The sequence below is a fragment of the Conger conger genome, chromosome 7 (assembly GCF_963514075.1).
Source record: "Conger conger chromosome 7, fConCon1.1, whole genome shotgun sequence".
Lineage (NCBI taxonomy): Eukaryota > Metazoa > Chordata > Actinopteri > Anguilliformes > Congridae > Conger > Conger conger.
The window spans coordinates 40,435,791-40,459,709 of record NC_083766.1 but is presented as its reverse complement, the minus strand read 5'-3'; the positions used below and the strand labels follow the sequence as shown (position 1 = coordinate 40,459,709).

At 41.8% G+C, this 23,919-nt stretch overlaps 1 protein-coding gene across 3 annotated transcripts in view; it reads left to right on the top strand.

Moving 5' to 3' along the window:
* Nucleotides 1-23,919, top strand: part of slc8a2a (solute carrier family 8 member 2a) — an 80,317-nt gene that overhangs the window by 8,087 nt on the left and 48,311 nt on the right. For 2 of the 3 annotated variants that reach the window (XM_061248272.1, XM_061248273.1), the window contains exons 3-7: nt 310-537; nt 5,809-6,114; nt 6,238-6,687; nt 20,015-20,391; nt 20,894-20,997. In XM_061248272.1, coding sequence (XP_061104256.1) covers nt 310-537; nt 5,809-6,114; nt 6,238-6,687; nt 20,015-20,391; nt 20,894-20,997 — 1,465 coding nt within the window. Of the gene's footprint in view, nt 1-309; nt 538-5,808; nt 6,115-6,237; nt 6,688-20,014; nt 20,392-20,893; nt 21,031-23,919 lie in introns of all 3 variants that reach the window. The other variant, XM_061248271.1, reaches the window with a different exon arrangement.

The following is a 23,919-nucleotide window of genomic DNA, read 5'->3' as shown; positions in this document are numbered from 1 at the left end:
CTAACCACACCCTGCTAACCCACCTGCTACCCCACCCCACTAACCCATCCACTCACCCACCCCACTAACCCATCCACTCACCCACCCCACTAACCCATCCACTCACCCACCCCACTAAACCAGCCACTCACCTACCTGATTTAACCAATCACTCACCTATCCAAATAATCCATTCAGCCACTAACCCATCCACTAGCCTAGCCATTCAAGCACCTCACTCATCCACCAGCTGTGTAATATTGTGTGATGTTATTGTAAGGTATTTCATTGATATCAGAATGTGTGTAATGAGTGTGGTGTTTTTGGAAGGTGTGCGGGCATGGCTTCAGCGCAGGTGAATTGGGGCCTGGCACTATTGTGGGCAGTGCTGCCTTTAACATGTTTGTGATCATTGGCATCTGCGTGTGGGTCGTCCCTGATGGAGAATCACGCAAGATCAAGCACCTGCGTGTCTTCTTCATCACTGCCTTCTGGAGCGTGTTCGCCTACATCTGGCTCTACCTTATCCTGGCTGTCATCACGCCTGGTGTTGTGCAGGTCTGATTGTCACTCTGTGCTACTGCTACTGCTTTGCTGGTGTACGTTTGTGTATGTGCAGTTGTGTTGAAGTGATACCAACATTTTTCCTTCTATTAACAAAATGAAAATGCATCATGAAAATTACACCATGCTATTAAAGACTATAAGCAGTGTATACATTCAGGGATTAAAATTATTTGCTCAAGTGAGATGAAGTGCGATTCGATGGATGAAATAAGATACAATGTTTTGGCAAACCAATTTTCATCACAAGCTATTGGAAAAAAATAAATTAAAAAAATGAGTGACGTCTTGTTTTCAACTTCTCTGCATTCAAATTAAGTCTGAATCATCAACATCGACTGTTACAATACTTTTGCAAGACTTTGGAATTTAGGCGTTTATAGAATACAGTGTAGCCGTTTCCCTGTCTTTTGGCTCTTTTCTCTGCAAAAAAGCAGAATCCTGCATTAACGTGAGCACTCACACACTAATAATGATTTACATAGTTACTATTTGTGCATGTCTGCCCATCAAACAAGACTGCGGAAACTCATCTTAATGACCTCACATGCAAGTACTTAGAACAAAAGCACAACATTTAAACCATTTAATTTGCATTAGCTTATATTAATCAGCATTTTTGTCACAGTCCTCTCCGAAAGTACTGGAACAGCAAGGTGAATTCCTTTGTTTTTGTTATACACTGAACACAATTGAGTTTGAGGACAAAAGATGTACATGTGATGACAGATTTCATCTTGCTTATTCTGCTTATTCATTGAATTTAAATAATCTAAATAGCCGCTAGTCTACTTATAAATGTCGACAGATATGCAAAAGTCATGGTTTCGCAATACCATGACAAAACAATTAATAATTTGTGAAATATTAGACAAGTTATGCTGGAATTTTATGGAGTTACGATTAGTCACTTTGTCTGCGAGATGTTATTTCAAACAGGCAAATGGCGTTGTTCGATGTCTGATTTCTTATTTTGTATTTTTATTTTTAATTGATTTTCATTTTTTAGTCCAATGTTTGTTAAGGCGACATTTTTTGTCGAGGCCAGCCTTAACTATGAACCACTGCGGGAAACACTGAATACGCTAGATGCTGTGTTATAACTTTGCCAAGATCATCATCATAATAGCTAACTCGGACATTAAGAATTCTATCCAGGTTCAGGCTTGTAGACTCATCAGCATTTAAGAAAAACATTCATTTTTTTACTTGTCAGGTAAAAATTGCTACTGCCATGTATACATTTCCTGTCACACACCGTGCAGAAACAACAACCAGCTTCACAGAGCTTCTTGCACCAAGTGTTAAGCGGTTGCCTGTGCTCACCATTTTCTTCAACCCAAGCCCATCTCCATTCATTTTTCACTCCCGTTTTCACTTTTCAGTTGTGTCTTCCTGAGTTTGAATGAACTTCGCTTCCATGTTTCAGTGGATACTTTGAATTTTGTGCACAGCGCGAAGACTGACACAGTGACTGATGAACTGACAGTAGCTCCCTACTCATTTGAAGAAAAAACTGCCTTACTAGCACACCATTGGTAATTGAAGAATAAATGGTTGCAAGACTGAACATGATTGGATAGGATGCATCCAGAACAAAAACAAATACACGTGGGATCGCGTTATGACATTCACATTTTAAGACCTTGTTTTGCAAAAGAAGGGATGTTATCATATTGATATATTACATGGAATTAAATTTCTACTGTATATACTATAATTTTACGGGGAAAGTAGCAAAGTAGCAGAGTTTTCTCTTTTTATTTAATTTTCTTTTTTGCGAGAATATTATTTTGTGGAAAAAATGGCCAAACAGCGGAAATCCAGCACAGTGCCTGAGAACTTGTTGTGAGATTGTGAGAGCTCTGAAGAAAAATCGAAAAGCATCAGTCAGTGACATTACAAATAATGTCCACAGGGCAAGGGTGAAGGTATCTCAATCAACCGTTCGAAGAAGACTTAGAGAGCAACAATATAGAGGCTGAAAAACATTTTATGGATGAAACCAAGATTAACCTCGACCAAAGCGATGGAAAGGAAAAAAATGTGGAGAAAGAAGGGATCCGCTCATGATCTAAAACATACGTGAAGTATGAAGGAGAAAGTGTCATGGCTTGGGCTTGCATGGCTGCTTCTGGTGTGGGCTCACTCATTTTTTTTATTAATGATGTAACTCATGATGGTAGGAGCAGGATGAAATCAGAAGTCTACAAAAAGTCTGCCAACTTATGGAAAAATGCATCCAAACTAATTGGGAGAAACTTCATCATGCAGCAAGACAATGACCCAAAGTGCAGTGACAACACTGCCGACTTCATTATATTTAAAAAATTTGAAGGTTTTAGACTGGCATGTAAATAAACAGACCTTAATTCAACTGAGCATGCAATTCATGTCCTGAAGTGGAGATTGAAGGGGAAAACCCCCTGAAACAAACAACAACTGAAAGAGGCTGCAGTAAAAGCCTGGAAAAGCATCATAAAAGAAGAATGCAACAGTTTGGTGATGTCAATGGATCACAGGCTTGATGCAGTTATTGCAGGAAAGGGATATGCTACCAAATATTAAGTTTAACTAGAAAAAATTCCAGGGAAATTTTAAGTGTGCTGCTGCTGGTGCCCATCCCTCACACAAACACAGATGTAACCCACAATTTGGTCCTCACAAAAATGGAGAACCTCATCTATACACTTGTGTGTGTGTGTGTGTGTGTGTGTGTATTTGCCCTTATGATAAGTTCATAGGCCACACACACACACACACACACACACAGATCTAAAACAAAATTTGGTCCTCACAAAAATAGACATCCTCATCTATACACATGTTCTGGGCAGTTGCTAGGGTGTTCTGGGCAGTTGCTAGGGTGTTCTGGGCGGTTGCTAAGGTGTTCTGGGCGGTTGCTAGGGTGTTCTGGGTGGTTGCTAGGGTGGTCTGGGCAGTATAAGGGTACAATTCCCAAGGTGGCGTTGTCTTGCTAAGTATGGGTTGCTCAACCACACCCACCCTCCTGTTACAGTTAGCACAACCATTAAGACATGGACATAGAAATAAAACAGTTAAAAACCTCGGTATTTTCATATAATGTGGACAGGATGGAGTCAGTTAGCTAGTTATTTAGTTAATTATTCTTATTAATTAAGTTAGACGTGTTAGGCAGAGGCAGAACATACATACAGTTCAACAGCATCACAAACTACAGATAACAAACAACCAAATCAACACCTCTCTAAAATAATAAAAACTTTATAGAATATTACACTGCATTAGTTTTGGTAAATATAAATTACAGTGACAGTTCACTAATCAGCTGAGCTTAGTTAACCAGTCAGCTGACTAATTAGCCAGTCAGCTAGCTAGCCAGTCAGCTAGCTAGCTAGTTAGTTAGTTAATCAGTCAGCTGACTAGTTAGCCAGTCAGCTAGCTAGCTAGTTAGTTAATCGGTCAGCTAACTAGTTAGGCAGTCAGCTAGCCAGTTAGTTAGTCAGTCAGTCAGCTAACTTGTTAGTTTGTTAATCAGTTAGTAACAGTCACTTAGTTAATCAGTTAGTCAGACCGTCAGTTAGTTAGTTAAGCTAGCTTGCGCCGAAGCTAACGCTAACTAGCGCGACGAAGCTAACGCAAGCTAGCCCCGAAGCTAGCGCAACGAAGCTAACGAAAGCTAGCACCGAAGCTAACGTCAAACAAATCGCTGTATCTTGAAAACTATAACTCACATTTAAAAAAAAAATCATTTTGAGTGAACCGAGACTTCAGTGGCGAGATCGATCTATGAGATGTGTCAGTAGGATTTAGAATGCAGGAGTTGTGGCAGTTTAAAAATCGCCATATTTTATTTATTTTACTCTGCAGTTTACCACTCAGATAACATGGGAAGCTAGCCAAGGCTAGCGCTAGCTTCGGCTACTTCCGGTTCTATTCCGGTCACAGGCTGTGAATGCTGCGGTTAAAACGAGTGATACTACATGTATTGTGCTTATTTGTGTCAGTTTCAGACTTCATATATATGTTGTGGTCGAAGCTAGGGCTAGCCTCGCCTGAACATACAAGCATGTGGCAGCCTGCTATGTGTCAGGGCCGTTGCTAAGGCAACCAGCACGCGCGCGTGTGTCTCTGGTGATTCGTAACCAGAGAGAGAGAGAGAGAGAGAGGGAGGGGGGGGGGGGGGTTGAGTGAGCTGAGTGTGCTGGGCTCGTGCATGTTCTGTGTGTGTGTGAGTCTCTGTCGGTTAGAGATGTAGGAACTAACGTTTTTTTCTGACATGCTCGGGTTTAAACGCTTCTCTTTCCAAAACTATACGTCATATCTCTTAGATATTTGAATGTGAGTGACAGGGTGAAAATATGAACAGTTTGATATATAAGTCAGATCTAATGTATTTTTGTATTTTGTACAGCACACAATTATGAAGTATGGCTGAGAATATTAAGGTGTGTGCTTTTGCACTACAAAGCTCTGCTTTGTATTGCAATGCGCAGCACACAATTACTTTAATTTACTTACATATTCTCTATTCCAATACTTTTGCTCAGATAAAAATTGGGTGGTCTATTTATCTCAACCCCAAATGTATTCAGTGTGTTGTGCCAAAGGAATTGACCTTGCTGTTCCAATACTTTTGGAGGGGACTGTATATCTACTGTATCTTATCATGCACATCTGTAAATCTCTGAACTCCACCCTGCTGATAAATACACAGCTCAATCTATGTTTTGAGACAGCTGGTAGCTGGTTGACCAGTTCCAACCAGCCCCATACTCAACATGGTTTGCCCAGCCCAAGCTATATTTTGAAACTAGATGTAATTTCAAGCTGGTCATAACTGGATTTTAGAAATTACAAATAAAAATTGGAGACTGTACAGATTTATTTAGCACATACCACCAGTTTCCATGATTTCCAAATGTATAAGACCTGAGCTCACGTTTTTACCGTTTCTGACCTTCACACTGACTGAACACAGCGGGTGTCAGTCTCTATCAATTATCTAGTCTCTATCTAACCAACCCTGTTCCAGGAGTTACATCATTCTTTACTTTACTTCACTCCAACCCAGAAAAATGCTGGTATTTTACAGTTTTACATTTTACCTTTTTAGTACCAACATACTGCACAACCCTAATGTGCAGATGTGTGTGTGTGTGTGTGTGTGTGTGTGAGAGTTCAGGTTTATGAGGCCTTAATGACTTAACTTTGCTTCCCTGTGTGTGTGTGTGTGTGTGTGTGTATGTGTGTGTGGGTGCGTGCATGCTTCATCGTATGCAGGTTTGGGAGGCCCTGGTAACTCTGCTGTACTTCCCTGTGTGTGTGATCCTGGCCTGGATTGCTGACCGGCGCTTGCTTTGCTACAAGTACATGCACAAGCATTACCGTGCCAATAAGCGTCACCACGCCAACAAGAGTCAGGGAGTGGTGTTGGAGACAGAGGGTGAGCTCACCAATAGAACGGAAACGGAAATCCAGGATGCAAAGTTCACCACTGTGGGTAGGGCCAAGGCCACTGAGAACATGGATGGCAACCATACCTGCATCACCTTGGAGTCAATTGAGCTGGATGAAAATCACAAGGAGGTGAGCAGGAACTATTGCACGTGAGTGTGTGTGTGTGAGTGCGTGTGTGATTTCTTGTGCATCGGCCATCAACCCATGTTTGCGCATACATGTTTCTGTGTGTCTCCATGTGTCTGTGTCCAGGTGATCCGCATATTGAAAGAGCTGAAAAGGAAGCACCCAATGAAGAGCCTAGAGGAACTGATCGAACTGGCTAACTACGAGACACTGATGCCCCAGCAGAAAAGCCGTGCCTTCTATCGCATGCAGGCAACACGCAGGATGATTGGTGCGGGAAATGTCTTGAAGAAACACACCATAGAACCGGCACAAAGTTCTACACACACACAAGATAAACCCCAGGAGGAAGACCTGTCATCTTGCAGCTGTATCATGTTTGAGAAAGGACAGTATCAGTGCATGGAGAACTGCGGCACAATCAGCTTGCATGTAACCTGTCAGGGGGGCACTGGCAAAAACACTATTTACCTGGACTACCGAACTGAGGATGGCTCAGCCAATGCTGGTTCCGACTACCAGTTCAGTGAGGGCACGCTGATATTCAGGCCTGGAGAAACCAAACAGGAAATTAAGGTGAGAAAGAGAGAGAAACAGAAGGGAGGGATCAAAGTTGGTGCAATTACTTTAACAGTGGGCAGATAAAAGCATCACACTTGGCCAGAGACTATATTATGTGACTGCAGAGTGTACATTTTAGATTTTGCATTGCACACACTGTAGACTTTACCAGTAAGTCAATAGACTCAGTTACGTTATAGGTTGTGTTCATGTGACATTGGAATGTTGTCAAGTGGAAGATTTTTTAAACACATAAAAATAAAAGTACATTTTTGTCATTTGACATTAAATGTAACATAGCTTTGGTATCTAGCATGTGACTGAGTATATCCAATTCCCACCCTATTTTGGATTATTCAATTAACGATTTGTAGTCTAGTTTATTTCCAATTTCGGAGAGCCAAGGCATTTGATGTTCTCCTCTAAAGCGCATGGTGTCACCAGCCTGCTTCTTTTCACACAACAGCCACTCTCATATAAAGTTGAAACTGAGGAAGACATCGCATATGCAGCTTTATGCAAGTTATGGGCACCCACCTGACAAGTGGGGTTGCAAAAGTGCAAAGAAATGTGGAGCCCTTTGAATTTTCCCATACCCTCGGGGACACAATCACTAATTACGCGTCATCCTATGGGGCTACTGGCCATAGTTGGAACGGATACAGTCAATGACAATGTAGCCCTCCAGGACTAGTGTGAAGGGATTGTGCCTTAAGGGAATGAGCCACCCAGCAGCCACCATGTTCTTGTTTATGGCCCTTTAGCACTCCATAATACAAATTATTCATGTTGGTAATTAGAACATACAATAAATTAACAACTGCCTAACAGCTGCAGTGTGCATTGTTTTCAGAAACACAAATAGATGTTTTATCCTGTCTCGTATTTTCCACATTGAAGAGTCTGTAACACCCCTGCTTCATAATAAGCACAGTGAGAATCAGGCATGGTCCTCAGCTATTGAAATAATTATTCCTTTGAAACCCAGTAAGCTGCTCCCCTCTGTGTCACACTCATGTTTCATCAGATGGCAGCATTCAAGCTCAACAAACTCTCAGATTCAATTCTTGATGGCTGTGCATGCGTTCTCTTACCTTAGAAGCACCATGTCGCAAAACACATCTGGGTAGACTACAGCAGGCTAACGAAAAACTACTCATACCAAGAGACAAGAGAAGAGGGTGACAGGAAATTCTCAAGTGGGAGTAGATTAAATGTCTTTATATTTACCTTAATTTTATTGCTTTGCAGCCCATTTGTGTAGGCCAGAGATGTTCACAAGTCATCAAATGCAAGTCCGAGTCAAGTCTCAAGTCTCTGAGCTAGAGTTCGAGTCAAGTCTTAAGTCTCCAGAATGGTGCAGCCTATAGCTATATAGCTATAGAATAGCTATAGAAATTCATCACTAATGCTAATGCTAATTGAAGATATAGAGACCAGAAGTATATTTTGTATATCACATCAACTGTGTGACAACTGAAGGCGCAGTATTATCAGGGCCACACAAAAAAAAATTCACATATCAATGAACTACCAGGCCTAAACCAACGATGGCTGGAGAAAAGCTTGCCAAAACCTAAGGTCTGGTGTGGTAGCTAATTGATATTTCAATAATAAGATTAAAAAATAGAATGGTTATTTATTTTAAGAACTCATGTGACTCATGAGACATAATCTAAACATTACCATGGGCTGTAATATAAGGTGATGGTCAATAACAAAATATGGGCCTGTTACAGATTAATCTTAATCCTGGACTAAATGCAGCTTTGTACGGATAATCTCCAATTAAATTTAGTCTAGAACTAGACTTCATCTGCATCTGCGACTCAAGAATAATAATTATAACTTTATTTGTACACAAAGTTACAAAGTGTTGAAATTTGAATCACATTGCAGTATTGGTTCATTAATATACTCATACGTTAACATTTAGTTTAAAAAGGTAACTGTTAAGCATTTACTTTAATCATTAAAAAAAATCAAATGAGGCTACATATTGTTTATGCAAGAAATTGCAAGCTATGATTTTGGGACTACATCTACATTATGCTATAGGAAAACCTCAAATCCTAAAGAATGCCATTGCACTATAGCATAGTAAAATTATGAATAATTTAAATACCGTATGCAACTACAGTACATGCCCAACTCGGGTTCTACGGTAGCTTTTAATGTTAACATCAATTATAAACAAGCTCTCTTGAAAATACAGTTCATATTTGTATGACACTGGAGTACCAAACAATGTCCAAGCAACGAGTACATAACGTCACCTCAAAAAACATTCAAAATCACTCGCTGTCCTGCTTGCATATCGATTATGCAAGACCATACTGAAAGGTTTTTTTCAAATAGTGCAACCCTTGATCAGGCTCCAGATCAAAATCCCGTAACATGGCTGTTTTACTGAAAACGCAGCTGCTTGTGTGAACTATAGTACTGTGCAAAAGTCTTAGGCACCTGTATAACATTCTGTACAGATAAGATTCTTTCAAAAATAATTCAATGAAAGGTTGTAAATAAAGGTACTATACATTTTACACTACATTTTATTGAATTGGCAGAATAGTTAAAAACTGAATCAAATCTATATTTTTTGTGACCACCCTTCAGAGTTAAAACTGCATCACTATTCTGAGATAGCCACCGCTGTCCTGCAGTTCTATAAGACAATCAACAGGGAGGTTGTTCCAAGCATGTTGGGGAACTTGCCACAGTTCTTCAGCAGACTTTGTTTGACTCCTTGCTTCTGATCTCAGACAGCCTTGATCAAGTTTTTATGTAAAAAGTAGTCAATTGCTTGCAGTAATATGTTACTTTTTTAAGTTAAATACACAAATATATATCTTTTGGAAAATTAGTATTTGAAAATCTCAAATGTGTTCTTTTATACACAAGACAAAACAAACAGATATATAATAAAGTCTAGGGTGCCTAAGACTTCTGCACCGTACTGTATGTTGACAATGAAAATGTGTGTCAGCCAACTTGTTTGTCATTTGGCCAACACAACAGTTTAGCTAAGTTACGTTAACGCAACAGTGAACAGCAGTGGGATCAGCTCCAGTGCTGGTAAACTTACCTTTCCAAATTAATTTTCAAATATCTTTTGACATTTTATGTGGTTGCTCCTGCATCTTTTATTTTAATTCTCCACATTTTGCAAGTAGCAATCATTTTGTTTGGTTCGATGAGCCTGAATTATTTAAACTCAAAAGCCACAACATGCGGAACTGTAATCTTACCGAGCTATGCTGCGAGAAATACAGCATAGGGTGTTGCTATGCTTACTACTAAAAGGCGCATCGTGTGGTGCGTAGAACGAAGGAATGTCTTTTCCATAAATATAAATAATGGCTGTGACATTATTCACTTCGCTACACTTATTGTTCACGAGTCCTTATTGACAAGTCTGAGTTGAGTCTTGAGTCATTTTTGGATGAGTCCGAGTCGAGTCTGGAGTCTGTGTGTGTGCAACTCAAGTGCTACTCGAGTCCCCATCTCTGGTGTAGGCTAATAGCCAGACAAAAAAGAGTGACTGAATTTACGTTATTGATGCACCTATCACTGTCAGTACTTAAACATATTATTGTTATTGTACTCTAAGGACATTAAGGACATCTCAGGACAATTTTTGAGTGTTGCATACATTATTATTGCTTAATGAAATGTAGACAGCTTATCCAGTGTTTGTTCCTAAATGTAATGTAACAAATGGTGCAGAGATTTTATTAACCATCACAAATTACAGAGGAATTGGCACCAAGCACAAGGTAGTTGTGCACCACATTACTTCAGGCTCACGCACCATCGAGAGCGAATGACAGTCCGGCTTACTCAGTTTGCCAGCTTCGTATGTGTCCAGGAGGTGGCAACCCTAGGAGTGGGGTAGGGGATAGGCAGTTCGCTTCAGTGCTTTTGCCCTGCTGGTAATTTCCGGAAAGTAATTGTTCAAATTGTAAAACAGGTAGGTAAGCTATGACATACTGTATTTTGGAAAATTCATGAAAGGAAGCAGCAGTGTGGATCTCCTGCTAGGAGATATCAAGGTACAAAATTCAAATGACCACACTCAACAATGACATGCTGTAATGTTCCTGAGTTTTGTCTATTTGTTTAGTATTTTTCTCGTTATTTATTACTATTCATTTGTTGTCTGTCATTACAGTCCATAGCATCTGTCATTTCCTGTGATGTCTGTGTCCGAATGTTTTCTGAGCCCGAGTCACTCCCCTGTCTGCGTACTGCACAATTTGGGGTGGTTTTGGAGTTTTCCGGGTTTCAACGATTCCTTCTTAGTCTCGCATTTCTAACTTCCTGCTTTCTCGCTAGTTAATGTTGTATAGCACTATACTTACTAATAACTACTAATATAGATATTGTACAGTACTAATTATATTAACACACTTACTGTCTTACTGTCTGCTAACTAAGGTTAACTAATTAACTAACAGTCACTTATTTTGGGTATTTTAGATTTAAGCATGTAACTAACTTACTAACGTTATCTCCAGCTTCTATTCTGTTCTGTAGCTCCGCCTTCCTGTGCTATCACTGATTACTTGCTTAGTTTCAGCGAAGTGTTCGCACCTGTCTCTCACTATCACTACGTCTCCTAACTCTATGCAAATGTCCACTCCCTAATCCGGAGCTGCCTGTATTACGTGTTGGTCTATGTGCTTCCAGTCCACGTCTTCGTTTCCTCTTGTTATTATATCATTACCCTATTATGTTTTCCACCTGTTGTCTATTTGTTTAACCCTCCTCACTCCCGCTTAGTTTGTCACCTTCCCTCATGTACGTAAACCTCTCTGCCTTGTTCAGTGTCAGAACATTGATCTATATTCAGAGCCGAGTTACCAGTACGCCTCTTTATTGAGATAATTTACGACAACCCTTTGCCTGTTTCCGAGTTTGCTTAGCCCCTTTGTTTTGTTTGCACATGATGATTTCGTTTTGGATTTTACTCTTCTGCCTTATCGACTTTGATTTTGCCTTACCTGTATGTATTTCTGCTTTCTGATTTTCTGGATTTCTGGACTTGTGCTTGTTTCTTCGACTTTCCTTTTGCATCTCGTTTTGGGCTTGTTGTCTTATGATCTCTTGGCTTTGGACTTGGACTGAAATAATACTATGTTTTGGAATATCTCCTGGTCTGCATTTGGGTCTTCAGTACAGTACATAACTACACATGCTCTACAAAACTATTCTTATTAATTGTTCTTATCTGCTACTGTGGGGAAAATTAAGTCCATCATGCTGGCAAGGGTGGGATAGCCATGGAGTGCTCACATTTGCTCACGGTTTGTCTTTCATTTCCAACAATTGCTGCAGGACTTTATCTCGCAATAGCCACCTGACCTCTGTATGCAGAAGTAGTGACTCATGCGCTGATCCCATTTCTTTACACAAAACAAGGACAAGCCTAAGTTCAAAATTTTCACTCCAGTTTCCAAGAAGCTGCTCAGCTTGAGATCGAGGGGCTTGGATGCCAGAGCTTCTCGGTGTATGAAACAGTGAGTGAAACGAACATGTGGTGCCACTTCCAGAGCCTTTGCTCTCACTCATTCCTCATCCTAACCTGCTTATCCTGAACAGGGTCACAGGGGGGCTGGAGCCTATCCCAGCATACATTTGGTGAAAGGCAGGAATACACCTTGAATAGGTCGCCAGTCCATCGCAGGGCGCACACACCATTCACTCACGCACTCATACCTACGGGCAATTTAGACTCTCCAATCAGCCTAACCTGCATGTCTTTGGACTGTGGGAGGAAACCGGAGTACCCGGAGGAAACCCACGCAAACACGGGGAGAACATGTAAACTCCACACAGAGAGGCCCCGACCGACCGGGATTCGAATCCAGGACCTCCTTGCTGTGAGGCGGCAGGGCTACCTACTGCACCATCCGTGCCGTCCCTTTGCTCTCAGTCCCTTTCTAATCCACACAATTTCTATTCATGACAGTATGTAACGAAGACAAGTAGCTGAGCTAGATTTGAAATGTTTGTGTTCTGTTTGACCCGTTCTAGCAGACACTTTATCTAATTTGCAATATCACCGCTATGGCGAGTGATGGTGTGCTATGTTAGCAAGAGCAGCAGCAAAGTTCTCGCCATGCTGCTTATGGCAGTCCATCGCTGTTGACAATTAAATTACTCCAAATTAATTTGTTGGGGGATTATTGGGATGTATTTAGTCTGTGCATGGCCATGTGGCTGTGCAGACCAATGTGCGATCTGCAAAGCTTTTCCCATGAGGGGCAGGGGTATATGGCACAGGAAAGTGGAGGCCCTTTAGCAAATTAGTGCCTCTGTGGACACCTCCGTATTCTCCTCTCTGTGGCCCGCTCCTGGTGGCAGGTGGAACTCCAGGTGTAGCAATCAGCAGCCAGGGACTCTAGTGCTGATAGGGGAAGAGCGGGAAAGATAGCGTCCTACTGGAAGCGCAGGTTGTCAATCAGAGCAACCATTGTTTGCAAAATGACCATATAAGACCATCTGTGCCTCCGAGGAAGGAGGACGTAGGCTAACTGTTTTATTAGTGCGACCAGGGGACATAGTGAATGGTATTTTGAGAGCCATTTGAAACGTGTCTTCTTCCCTGTAATTTCCAATGTCATTGTCTTTTTCGTTTTTACATGCCGGAAAAGACAATAACACTGGAAGTGGCCTGGGAAGTGATGGCACAAAGCCTCCATCAATGTTATTACAGTGAACCATTACGGAAAGGCTACCCCTTTATACAACCAACAAATAATTACACTGTTTTGCTTTGAATGATATGCAATTTTGCCATTTAGATGGTATTAGAAAACTATGTGATTCATATGACGATATGGCGTTTTTATGCGGCTTTGTAAAAAAAGTGAGCATACAGTATATATCTGTGTATACCCTCGACTACACCCCTGACTGACAAATTCAATGGTAATGTCGCGGTTCTTGGCTCTATTGCAAGTAAATTTTTAGCATCTCTCACTTAATTTCCTGCATTCTGGTGAATTTTTCTGAACCAATTTGCTCCTCTTCTGCATCAATTTATTGTGTAAATTTATTTTATTTATGTAAAGGAAAATACATCATTCAGGTAGGCTACCCATATAGTGACTGTTCGATGGCTTTTAAGAACATTCCAAATCGAATTCTTCACATTTCCCTCAGTCCAGCTTCCTCATTGTTCGCCGCAAATCTTTCGGACCGTTTGCGAACAGCAAACAGAATGCTAACGGAAAAAAATTAAATTGTTGGCAAACGTTTGCCTGTTTGCTGAACTTTAACGCACCTCAGATAACTAGAGGCATAAGTTATAAAGTAGATAACGTTAGCGTTTCATCCGCAGATACTCTCATTCAGAAACACTGACAGTAAAACAAGCATGATAGCTACTTATACTAGACTCACTACACTACAATGCTTCCGCAACGATAGACATATAGCAACTGCGACTCAGCGAGGCTGGCAGACCCAGCAAGGTTAAGATGTTATGGTCCAGTAGGGGTGTTTGAAATAATTGTAAAATAGGTAAGGAGGATATTTAAGCGTTTATACCCTCTGTGCTGTTATTTTTTACCTGTATTGCGGAGGAGGTTATCATTCATTATGTTTTGGGGGGGACAAATTCACCTCTTCTAAATATTGAGGGGGACATGTCCCCCCAAATCTACGCCCCTGATTTCCAGGCACTAACTTTTTGTGCTGCTGCAGTCACATTTCTGCCTACTTGGTGATTAATTTCAGTTTGGCAATGAACAGCGATTAGGTAATCAATTCCCTCATGCTGATGACTGATTCCAATTATCTGCCACATGTGGTCTGATTGCCTATGACGGTCAGCTGCATGTCTTTCTATTTAAGTTCTGTTTCTCATTGAATTTGTGCTGGTTTGATGAATTCCCCATAGCACGTTATTTTTATTTTTTTATTTGTGCATTATGTGAGGTGTGATTGATGTGTCCCAGTTACCTGTCGTGTCGGGGTTTGTGGGAGCTGAACCTGCAGCCATTCTTCAGCACTTTAGGGTAGTGAGGACTCTCTGTCACATTTTATGTTGTGCACAAGTGTTAGACACTCGACAGTTGGAGGACAGGATTCCTCTGGGAATTGAGACTCCATCAGTTTCTCCTCATGCTGTGTGTCCACCTGGTTTCTTGTTTGCCTTATTTTAACAGTTACCTTTGTCAAGTAAGGAGCTGTAGGCTGAGTTCAAGGTGGATGGTTGAATTGCTAATGCCTGCTTGAAATTAAAGAGACTGGCTTATCACCCTATCCATATGTGGAAATTAGTCTTGGCTTTATTGTGTGTCTGTTTCCCATAGTGTGCAGTTTCCCAGTTTATCAGCTACCTGGCGTTTACTTTAGTATAGTGAGGTGTTTCTTATTGTCACTTTCTAAAGCATTATTTTCATTATTGTCGTCGTCTATGTCTGTTATTGTGTATACAGCACTAAGTCTCAATTTGCGTAACATCCATATTAAGAGACCCCTGTGCACCCCCGATAATCTGGGGATCTATGCTGGAGATCCCCTTGGCGCATTGTGTAGTTAGGTTTCTTTCGCATAAGCCTTTTGGTCAAGGTACTTATGCTTTTCGTTACCTTCTTAGTGCATGTTTGTTTCTATATATTACATAGATAAGCTTGGGGTCCATGACCGAGAAACCTGTGGCTGTTGGTGTACACTTCCTACCCCGTTATTAGGATTCCTGCTTTGTGTTTGATATGTATTCCTGTCTCTTTTTAAAGTAATCCTGCTTCCAGCAAGCAAGCTATGGCGGCGCGTGCGGATGCAGCGGCTACTCTCTCTCCCGATATTGCGGTGTTTACATGTTCTTTGTCCTGTTATTCGTTGCGTATGTGTAAGTGTTCGTCGCGTTTAACTGCCTCAAGGCGAACATACAGCCGTGAGAGACTGCTTGACATCGGCAGTACTGGATTTATCGACTTAAGTCGGGCGTATGTTGAGGAGCTATGGGGCTTTGGTCTACTCCAGCGGCCTACTTTATCACCGACCCCCACTGCTGCACCACGCCCACATAGGATGCGCCGCAGGCGGTGCGAGAGGAGGCAGAAGCGGGGCAAGCGGGGGGGTATCCGAGCTAGGCTAGCGGCTAGCCCAAACAAGCCAGCTATACCATCCATCCTACTCGCCAACGTACACTCTTTGGACAATAAATAGGACCACATACAACTTTTGAGATCGACACAGCAGACCGTGAGAGAGTGTTGTGTTTTCGTTTTCACGGAATCATGGCTTAACGACGGCATCCCGGACTCCGCCATTCAGCTCGATCAGCTAACATGCTATCGGGCGGACAGGATTCTTACTGTGTTTACATCAAAGATGCCTGGTGTCAAGACACTGTAGTGGTATGAAAACACTGCTCAGCCCTGGTGGAGTTCATGTTACTAGAGTGTCGGCCTTTCTATCTGCTGAGGGAGTTTACGGCCATCTTGCTAGCCGCTGTTTACGTCCCCCCCTGCTCTAATAACAAGGACAGAGACAGAGCACTGTGTGAACTGAACAACGCTATCAATGAGCAACAGACAGCCCATCCAGATGGGTTTCTCATCGTGGCTGGCGATTTCAACCATGCAAACCTCAAGTCAGTGTGTCCACAGTTATGCCAACACATTGACTTTCCAACACGGGGAAACAACATACTAGACCTTGTTTATACAACCCAGCGAGGAGCATACAAGGCTTCACCCCTCCCCCACCTGGGTGCTTCTGACCACATCACTGTTATGCTAATGCCGGCATACAGACCAAGGGCTAAAGTCATCAGACCGGTTCAGAAGCAAGTAAGGGTGTGGCCAGAGGATGCCTCCTCTGCACTTCAGGACTGCTTTGAAATTACAGACTGGGATATGTTCAAGCAGGCAGCCACTTACAACCACCACACTAACATTCAGGAATATACAGAGACTGTTATTGCCTACATCAGTAAATGCATTGATGATGTCACGGAGACAAAGACCATTACATTACGGGCAAATCAGAAACCATGGCTGACAGGGGAAGTCCATAGGTTACTGAGTGCCCGGAACGCCGCCTTCAGAGCAGGTGACGAGGCTGGCCTAAGAACAGCTAGGGCCAACTTGTACCGTGGCATCAAAGATGCAAAAAGGCAGTACACCTAAAGGATAGCCCATTGCTTCAGGGACAGCAGAGATACCAGGAGCCTGTGGCGGGGGATTCAGACCATCACGGATTATAAATCCCGACCACAGACCTGTGACAGCGACATCACTCTGCTGAATAACCTGAACGATTTCTTTGGTCGCTTTGAAGCCCATAACATCACTCCTGCACAGAAGTCTCCACCCCCTCCAGATGACCAGGTGCTGTCCCTGTCTCCAGCCAGCGTGAGACGATCCCTCTCCAGGATCAACGCTCGCAAAGCTGCGGGCCCGGACAACATACCTGGTCGTGTGTTGAAGGACTGTGCAGTGGAACTCACTGATGTCCTCACAGACATCTTTAACACCTCCCTGAGCCAAGCTGCTGTTCCCACATGCTTCAAAGACACCGCCATCATCCCGATACCAAAGAAGGCTTCCCCATCCTGCTTCAATGACTACCGTCCCGTTGCATTGACTCCCATCATCATGAAGTGCTTCGAACAGTTAGTCATGCAGCACATCAAATCCATCCTCCCTCCCGCCCTGTGCAATTGGCTGTTGGACTTCCTGACCGGGAGACCACAGGCAGTCCGGGTTGGCAGCATCACATCCAGCACCATCACCCTGAACACGGGGGCCCCCCAAGGATGTGTGCTCAGCCCCCTATTCTTCACCCTACTGACCCACGACTGCACACCAAACCACAGCACCAATGTCTTTGTCAAGTTTGCGGATGACACAACTGTGGTGGGTCTCATCCACAATAATGATGAGTCCAACTACAGGGACGAGGTGAGCCAACTGACCACATGGTGCGGAGACAACAATCTCACTCTCAATGTGGAGAAAACAAAGGAGATTGTTGTTGACTTCCGGAGAGCGCACACCCAGCACCCTCCACTGACCATCAACGGTGCGGCTGTGGAGAGAGTGAGCAGCACCAAATTCCTGGGTGTGCACATCACTGAGGACCTCTCCTGGAATACTAACACCACATCACTGGCCAAGAAAGCTCAGCAACGCCTCTACTTCCTCCGAAAACTGAGAAGAGCCAAAGCCCCAGCCCCCATCATGCTCTCCTTCTACCGGGGCACCATCGAGAGCATCCTGACCAGCTGCATAACTGTGTGGCACGGTGGTTGCACGGCGTCCTGCCAAAAGACCCTGCAGCGCACAGTGAGAGCTGCTGAGAAAATCGTTGGAGCCCCCCTCCCTTCCCTCCAGGACATTTATAACACACGCCTGTCCCGCAAAGCACTTCGAATCACAGGTGACATTACACATCCCACACACGGCTTCTTCAGTCTCCTGCCGTCAGGGAGAAGACTGAGGAGCCTCCGGGCAAGGACTAGCAGGCTGAGGGATAGCTTTGTCCATCAGGCTGTCAGGAAGCTGAACTCTCTCCCAGCTCTCCCCCCCCCCCCACTGCTCCGCCCCCACTGACTCTGGACTAATGCAACCCCACCTCCCCTCCCCTCCACACACACACACACACACACATACATGCATATACATACTTTGGCCACTTTATTTGCTTACATGGTACATTGTACCATATATTTTAAATCTGGTTTTTTTTTTTTTTTTTTTGTGATTTATTACTTATATATAGTTTTGTTTTTTTAATCTTGAATTGGTCTTGTCGTGTTATGTTGTCATTTGCTGTTTATTTATTATGCACCGTGGATGAAAGGGAAACGCAATTTCAGCCCTTTGTATGTCTACATATATTGGATTGACAATAAAGCCGACTTTGACTCTTTGACTTTGACTTCGTCAGTTGAATTAAATTGTTCATGTTTTTTGTGTATTCTAGGGCTAGGGTCAGTGTTCCTGCTTTGTCAAAAAAAACAAAACAATAACTATAATCTACAAAGTGACAGACATTCTCGGAGGGAAAAAAGACAATTATTAACTATTATACCATTGTCTGGGTGATAGCTAATAGGATGTTAGGTGGTGTTTCAATTTGTTCAACGTTTGGCAGGTACAGTGCAGTCTATATTATTTGGACAGTAGTAAAATTTCTGTCCTTTTGTCTCTGTTCTCCAGCACATTGGATTTGAAATGAAACATTGAAAATAAGATTAAAATGCAGACTGTTAGCTTTAATTTGAGGGTATTTACATCCATATTAGTGATCCGTGTAGGAATGACATCCCTTTTTATACACAAATAATTGGACAGTTAGCCTCTCAGCTGCTTCTGAATAGTCAGGTGTATTCAATATTGCAGGTATGAGAAACTTTCAGTATCTTTTCAGTAGGTGATTGCCTTTGGAGTTGTTTTTGGGATTTTTAAGGAACAGTCAGAGACATAGGCAAAATAATCAATTAAGAAGAAAGAGAGCACTTGTTTGGGAACATTGCCTTAATGTGGGATGAAGCACCATCCAATGAATTTGGAGGCATTTGTTTGAAATTGAGCAGATAACATGCAGAATTGCATTGATTCTTGGACAGCTCCTTTTAGCCTCTACATTTTGTTCTTGCCATCACTCTGATACAAATACAAATGATACAAATCAATCTTGGTCCCATTTGTCTGTTTTTCCCAGAACTCCCCAGAACACAGAGGGCTAGCAAATGTCACCTGGCCATCCGGTTTTTGCAGCCTTTTGTGAAGAGTAGCCACTGACACATCCATGCCTGCCACCTGAGAGTGTTTCCGATCTGTCGGACAGGTGTTTGGATGGTTTTCTTCATTATGGCCTTAGCCTACCACCCACAGCAATTACTGAGCTATCTGGTGCTGTCCTTCTTCTTAATGGGGTTCCAAACAGTTTGTCTATTTGGCTTATATCTCCAACAGTTTTTTCTTATTTCTCAGGCTTATTTTAATGGCTTATTCTACTGTCACTATCACAACTCTGGTCCTTTTGTTGACAAATGCCAATAACAAACTCCAAAGGCAATCAAGAGCCAAAAATCAAGACTAGATACTTCACCAAGGAAGTGACTGAATACACCTGACTAATCAGAAACAGTTCAGAAGCCAACTGTCTAATTACTTTTGGTCCTATAAAATGGGGGGACTATATATAGAAAGGGATCCTACACGGATCACCCAATATGGAAGTAAATTAATTTCAAATCCAAATCCGAGTCAAAAGAACAGAAATCTTATCACTGTCCAAAAACTTACAGACTGCTACTACGGAGTGTGCACAGTGTGGATTTGAGGTGTTTCTCTGATGTACCTCTGACCTGTCTCAGGTGGAGATCATCGATGATGATGTCTTTGAGGAGGAGGAGTACTTCTTCGTGAAGCTGCTGAATTTGCGGATGGGAGATGTGGACGGCATGGTTGAGATTGAAGGGGAATGTGCGGCCCCTAAAGCTCGGTTGGTAGAGCCGCTGGTTGCCACAGTGACCATCCTGGATGATGATCACTGCGGAATCTTCAGCTTCAGCCAGCCACTGCTGCATGTGAGTGAGGGCATTGGAATCCTGGAGGTGCCAGTGTTGCGCAACTCTGGTGCCTGTGGTACCGTCATCCTACCCTATCACAGCGAAGATGGCACAGCCCAAGGAGGAGGCATAGACTATGACGATGCACACGGCGAGCTGGTGTTTGCGAACAACCAGACCTGGTAAGTACAGTGCCTCCCTATGGGTAAACTGGGCCAGGCATGCAGTTCTTAAGGCTCATCCAAGAACTATAACTATACCAATAACTATAATTGGCCCAGCCACCATGAAAACGTTGTACTGTGTTGAAATCTGAATGCTTGATCATGTGTTTCTTGAGCAAATAAAACAATTGAGCTTGAATTCCTGGTCTGTCAGTTTTATGATGGAGCCCCGCCACGTTAACATATCGTTCTTCACTGTTGTTATCGTTATAGATGTGATGTAGACTTCACATCCACTTGAGTTAGAATGATTTTTAAAACAACATATTTATAGTTATCATTCTTGGTGTGGTTGGGCCTTTATACTCAGATTGTGGCAATGTGGAAAAGACACTACCACATTTACAGAAATGCACAAGAGAAACATGATATACTTTTATGGGCCAGTTAGTTCACCTCTAAGCTAATCAGCTCAGCTCACGTGACGGAATTGGTTGTATTACTTTGTGTGTGCCTGCAGTCAAACCCTGCAGGTACACATCATTGATGACCAGGAGTATGAGAAGCATGAAAACTTCTTCATTGTGCTAGAAGAACCACGAAGGGTCAAGAAGGAGATCTCAGGTCAGTGTCTCAGTGTTCATGTCACAAGTTACGGTTAGGCAAAATATCAATAATAGGGGGAATAATGGGGTATAATCTACGAATGTTTGAGAAATCTATAAGCTTTTGTTTGGGCAGATTATAACCTGATATATTAAACTACCTGGTGATGTGTTATATGAAAAACAATTGAGTGTATTAGAAATTACACTTTAAATTGGCAAAATGTCCACACCAAAATGCTGAATGCAAAAATACTACAGAAATAGTTAAAAATAAAAGAAAAATCTCTCGCTTGGGCATAATTACATGGGTCTTTCCATAATCATATGAAAATATTATAATATTATCAAGTTCAATTGATTTTTAGGCTTCAAAGCCCTTTGTCCCAGTACTGGAATTTCAACCAATGGCATCCTGGATAATAGACAGCAAGTTTATAGAACCTTTAATAAGTCACAAAACAGGAAGTGGCATGATACAGACTGTATCTCACTAACCTTTACCAAGCTGTGGTAAAAAGTTAGTAAGTCTCTATTAATTAATTAATTAATTGTTTTACCTTAATTGTCTACCAAAATTCATGCTGTCATACTGGATAATGCCTAAACAAAATTTGTAATGTGTTTTTCATGCTAATTTGTTCATGGGAAATTAAATGGTATATATAATGCTTCATGGTCAAGATCTTAGATTTCTTTAGGTAGCCCAAACAACTGCGTGATTAAAGTTCATACTAATTTTATACAACAATTGCATCATACAGGATAATGTTTATTTTGTGTCACTGTATTATAATAGGCGGCACGGATGGCGCAGTGGGTAGCACTGCCGCCTCACAGCAAGGAGGTCCTGGGTTCGAATCCCCGTCGGCCGGGGCCTCTCTGTGCGGAGTTTGCATGTTCTCCCCGTGTCTGCGTGGGTTTCCTCCGGGTACTCCGGTTTCCTCCCACAGTCCAAAGACATGCAGGTTAGGCTGATTGGAGAGTCTAAATTGCCCATAGGTATGAGTGTGTGAGTGAATGGTGTGTGTGCCCTGCGATGGACTGGCGACCTGTCCAGGGTGTATTCCTGCCTTTCGCCCAATCTATGCTGGGATAGGCTCCAGCCCCCCTGCGACCCTGTTCAGGATAAGCGGGTTCAGATAATGGATGGATGGATGTATTATAATATGTTTACGCTTTTTAGGTGTATATATTGTTCATTTTCATTGCATAATACTAAGTAATTTACATATTATACTGAATTTACTGAATGTTATCTGAATTTATGTCCATAATATAAGAGAATGGAACACGCTCATAGCTTTTTTAAATAATGACCATTTGGTATTAATACATGTTTTACAAGTACAGTTTTCAAATTTTTTGGGAATTATTTTGTAGTTGCCCCTGTCCTGCAAAGAGTGGGCAGCCAGGTTCAGGGCCTGCAAGAATGCTGATCCATCAGCTAGGGAGGAGTTTCTTGCAAAAAAGAGAGCGAGGAATTAATATGGACTAGCTAAGTAAGAAGTGGAGTTGATTTCAATCTGACAATCTGAGCTATATTTTATCATAAATTATACAATAGAGGTCTATTATTGCCAGACTAATCAGGAGGCCATTCTTTTAATGACATGGTTTATTAGCTATCCAAATGCATGATAAGTAACAACTGTGGTTGAAAACAACACCTTAGTTCTTTTATCATATTATAGAGGTTGATCATTGTTAAACTAATTAGAAGATAATTATTCATAAAGCCTGGTTTATTCATTCATCTGTCTGTGAGCACCTTATTCACCTGTCAGCTCACCGGTAGTCTAAGTGCTGTTGTCAAAAAAGAGAATTTTTGGAGGAATTTCATACTTTGGTTTTTGTTTCTAGCTGAGGCTTGTTCTAAAGATACATGGTCCAATAAGAGGTTCAACCATTGTCTAGTGGAGAGTTAGTTTCTTGATTTCCAATTGATGAGTATGTTGGCAATTGTTAGGGCTATGAGTACAGGTTGAGATCTGACAGGTCACCTAGCAGGCATGTGGATGGAGTAAGTGTTTTATTGCAAGCCATAAATTGTGATAATTTAGTGGTTAGCTCTACCCAGAAACTCTGTTCCCAGAAAATGTTCACTCCATAATCCGGAGCCGTATGTTTTACGTGTTGGTCTCTGTATACCCCCTTGTTATTGTATTATTGCTGATTATGTCCCTCACCTGTTGTTTAATTGTTTAGCCATCCTCACTCCCCGCCTAGTATGTCACTTCCCTTCATTTATTTAAACCCCAGTATTTGATAGAACCCTTGTCAGAATGTTGATCATCTTTGCAGTTGCCGATTCTTGGTAAGCCTGAATTGATTGAGATTTGAGTTTGCCTTTGCCCTTTTGTTTAGTTGTATTCTGAGTCTTGGTTTTTGACAAGTTTTGTACTTTCGACTTCCCGCCTGCCTTAACCTATTGTACTATCTGCTTTTTGGATTTTGACCTTGGACTGTTTATTTACCATTCTTTTGGCTACTCGATTTGGAACTGTTGTGCGTTGGATTTCCTGGCTTTGACTTATGGACTGTAATAAACGTTTCTGATTATCCCTTGGTCTGTGCTTGGGTCTCTAACTGTACGTAACAAATGATATTGTAGAATCTGATGTAGATAGGAATTTGTAAAGTTTTGAGAGTTGTTTGGGACTATTTGCTATTTTAGGGATATTTGCTATTAGTGGAGATGAACACAAGGGGTTGTTTATCAGTTGAATTTCTGTTCTTATTTGAATGTACTGCAGATATTAATCTTAGTTTGTATTGTATTGAAGCATCAGCTGTTCATAAGAAAGTATTGTGTTTGAAAAGAGATGATGGAAGTGGGTGATGTCCTTATCCCTCCATTGCATGCCTTTATTTGGATGGTTATTAATTAAGTGTGAAATTAATCATATTATTTGATTTCCACCATGCTGTTAAAGTGTTG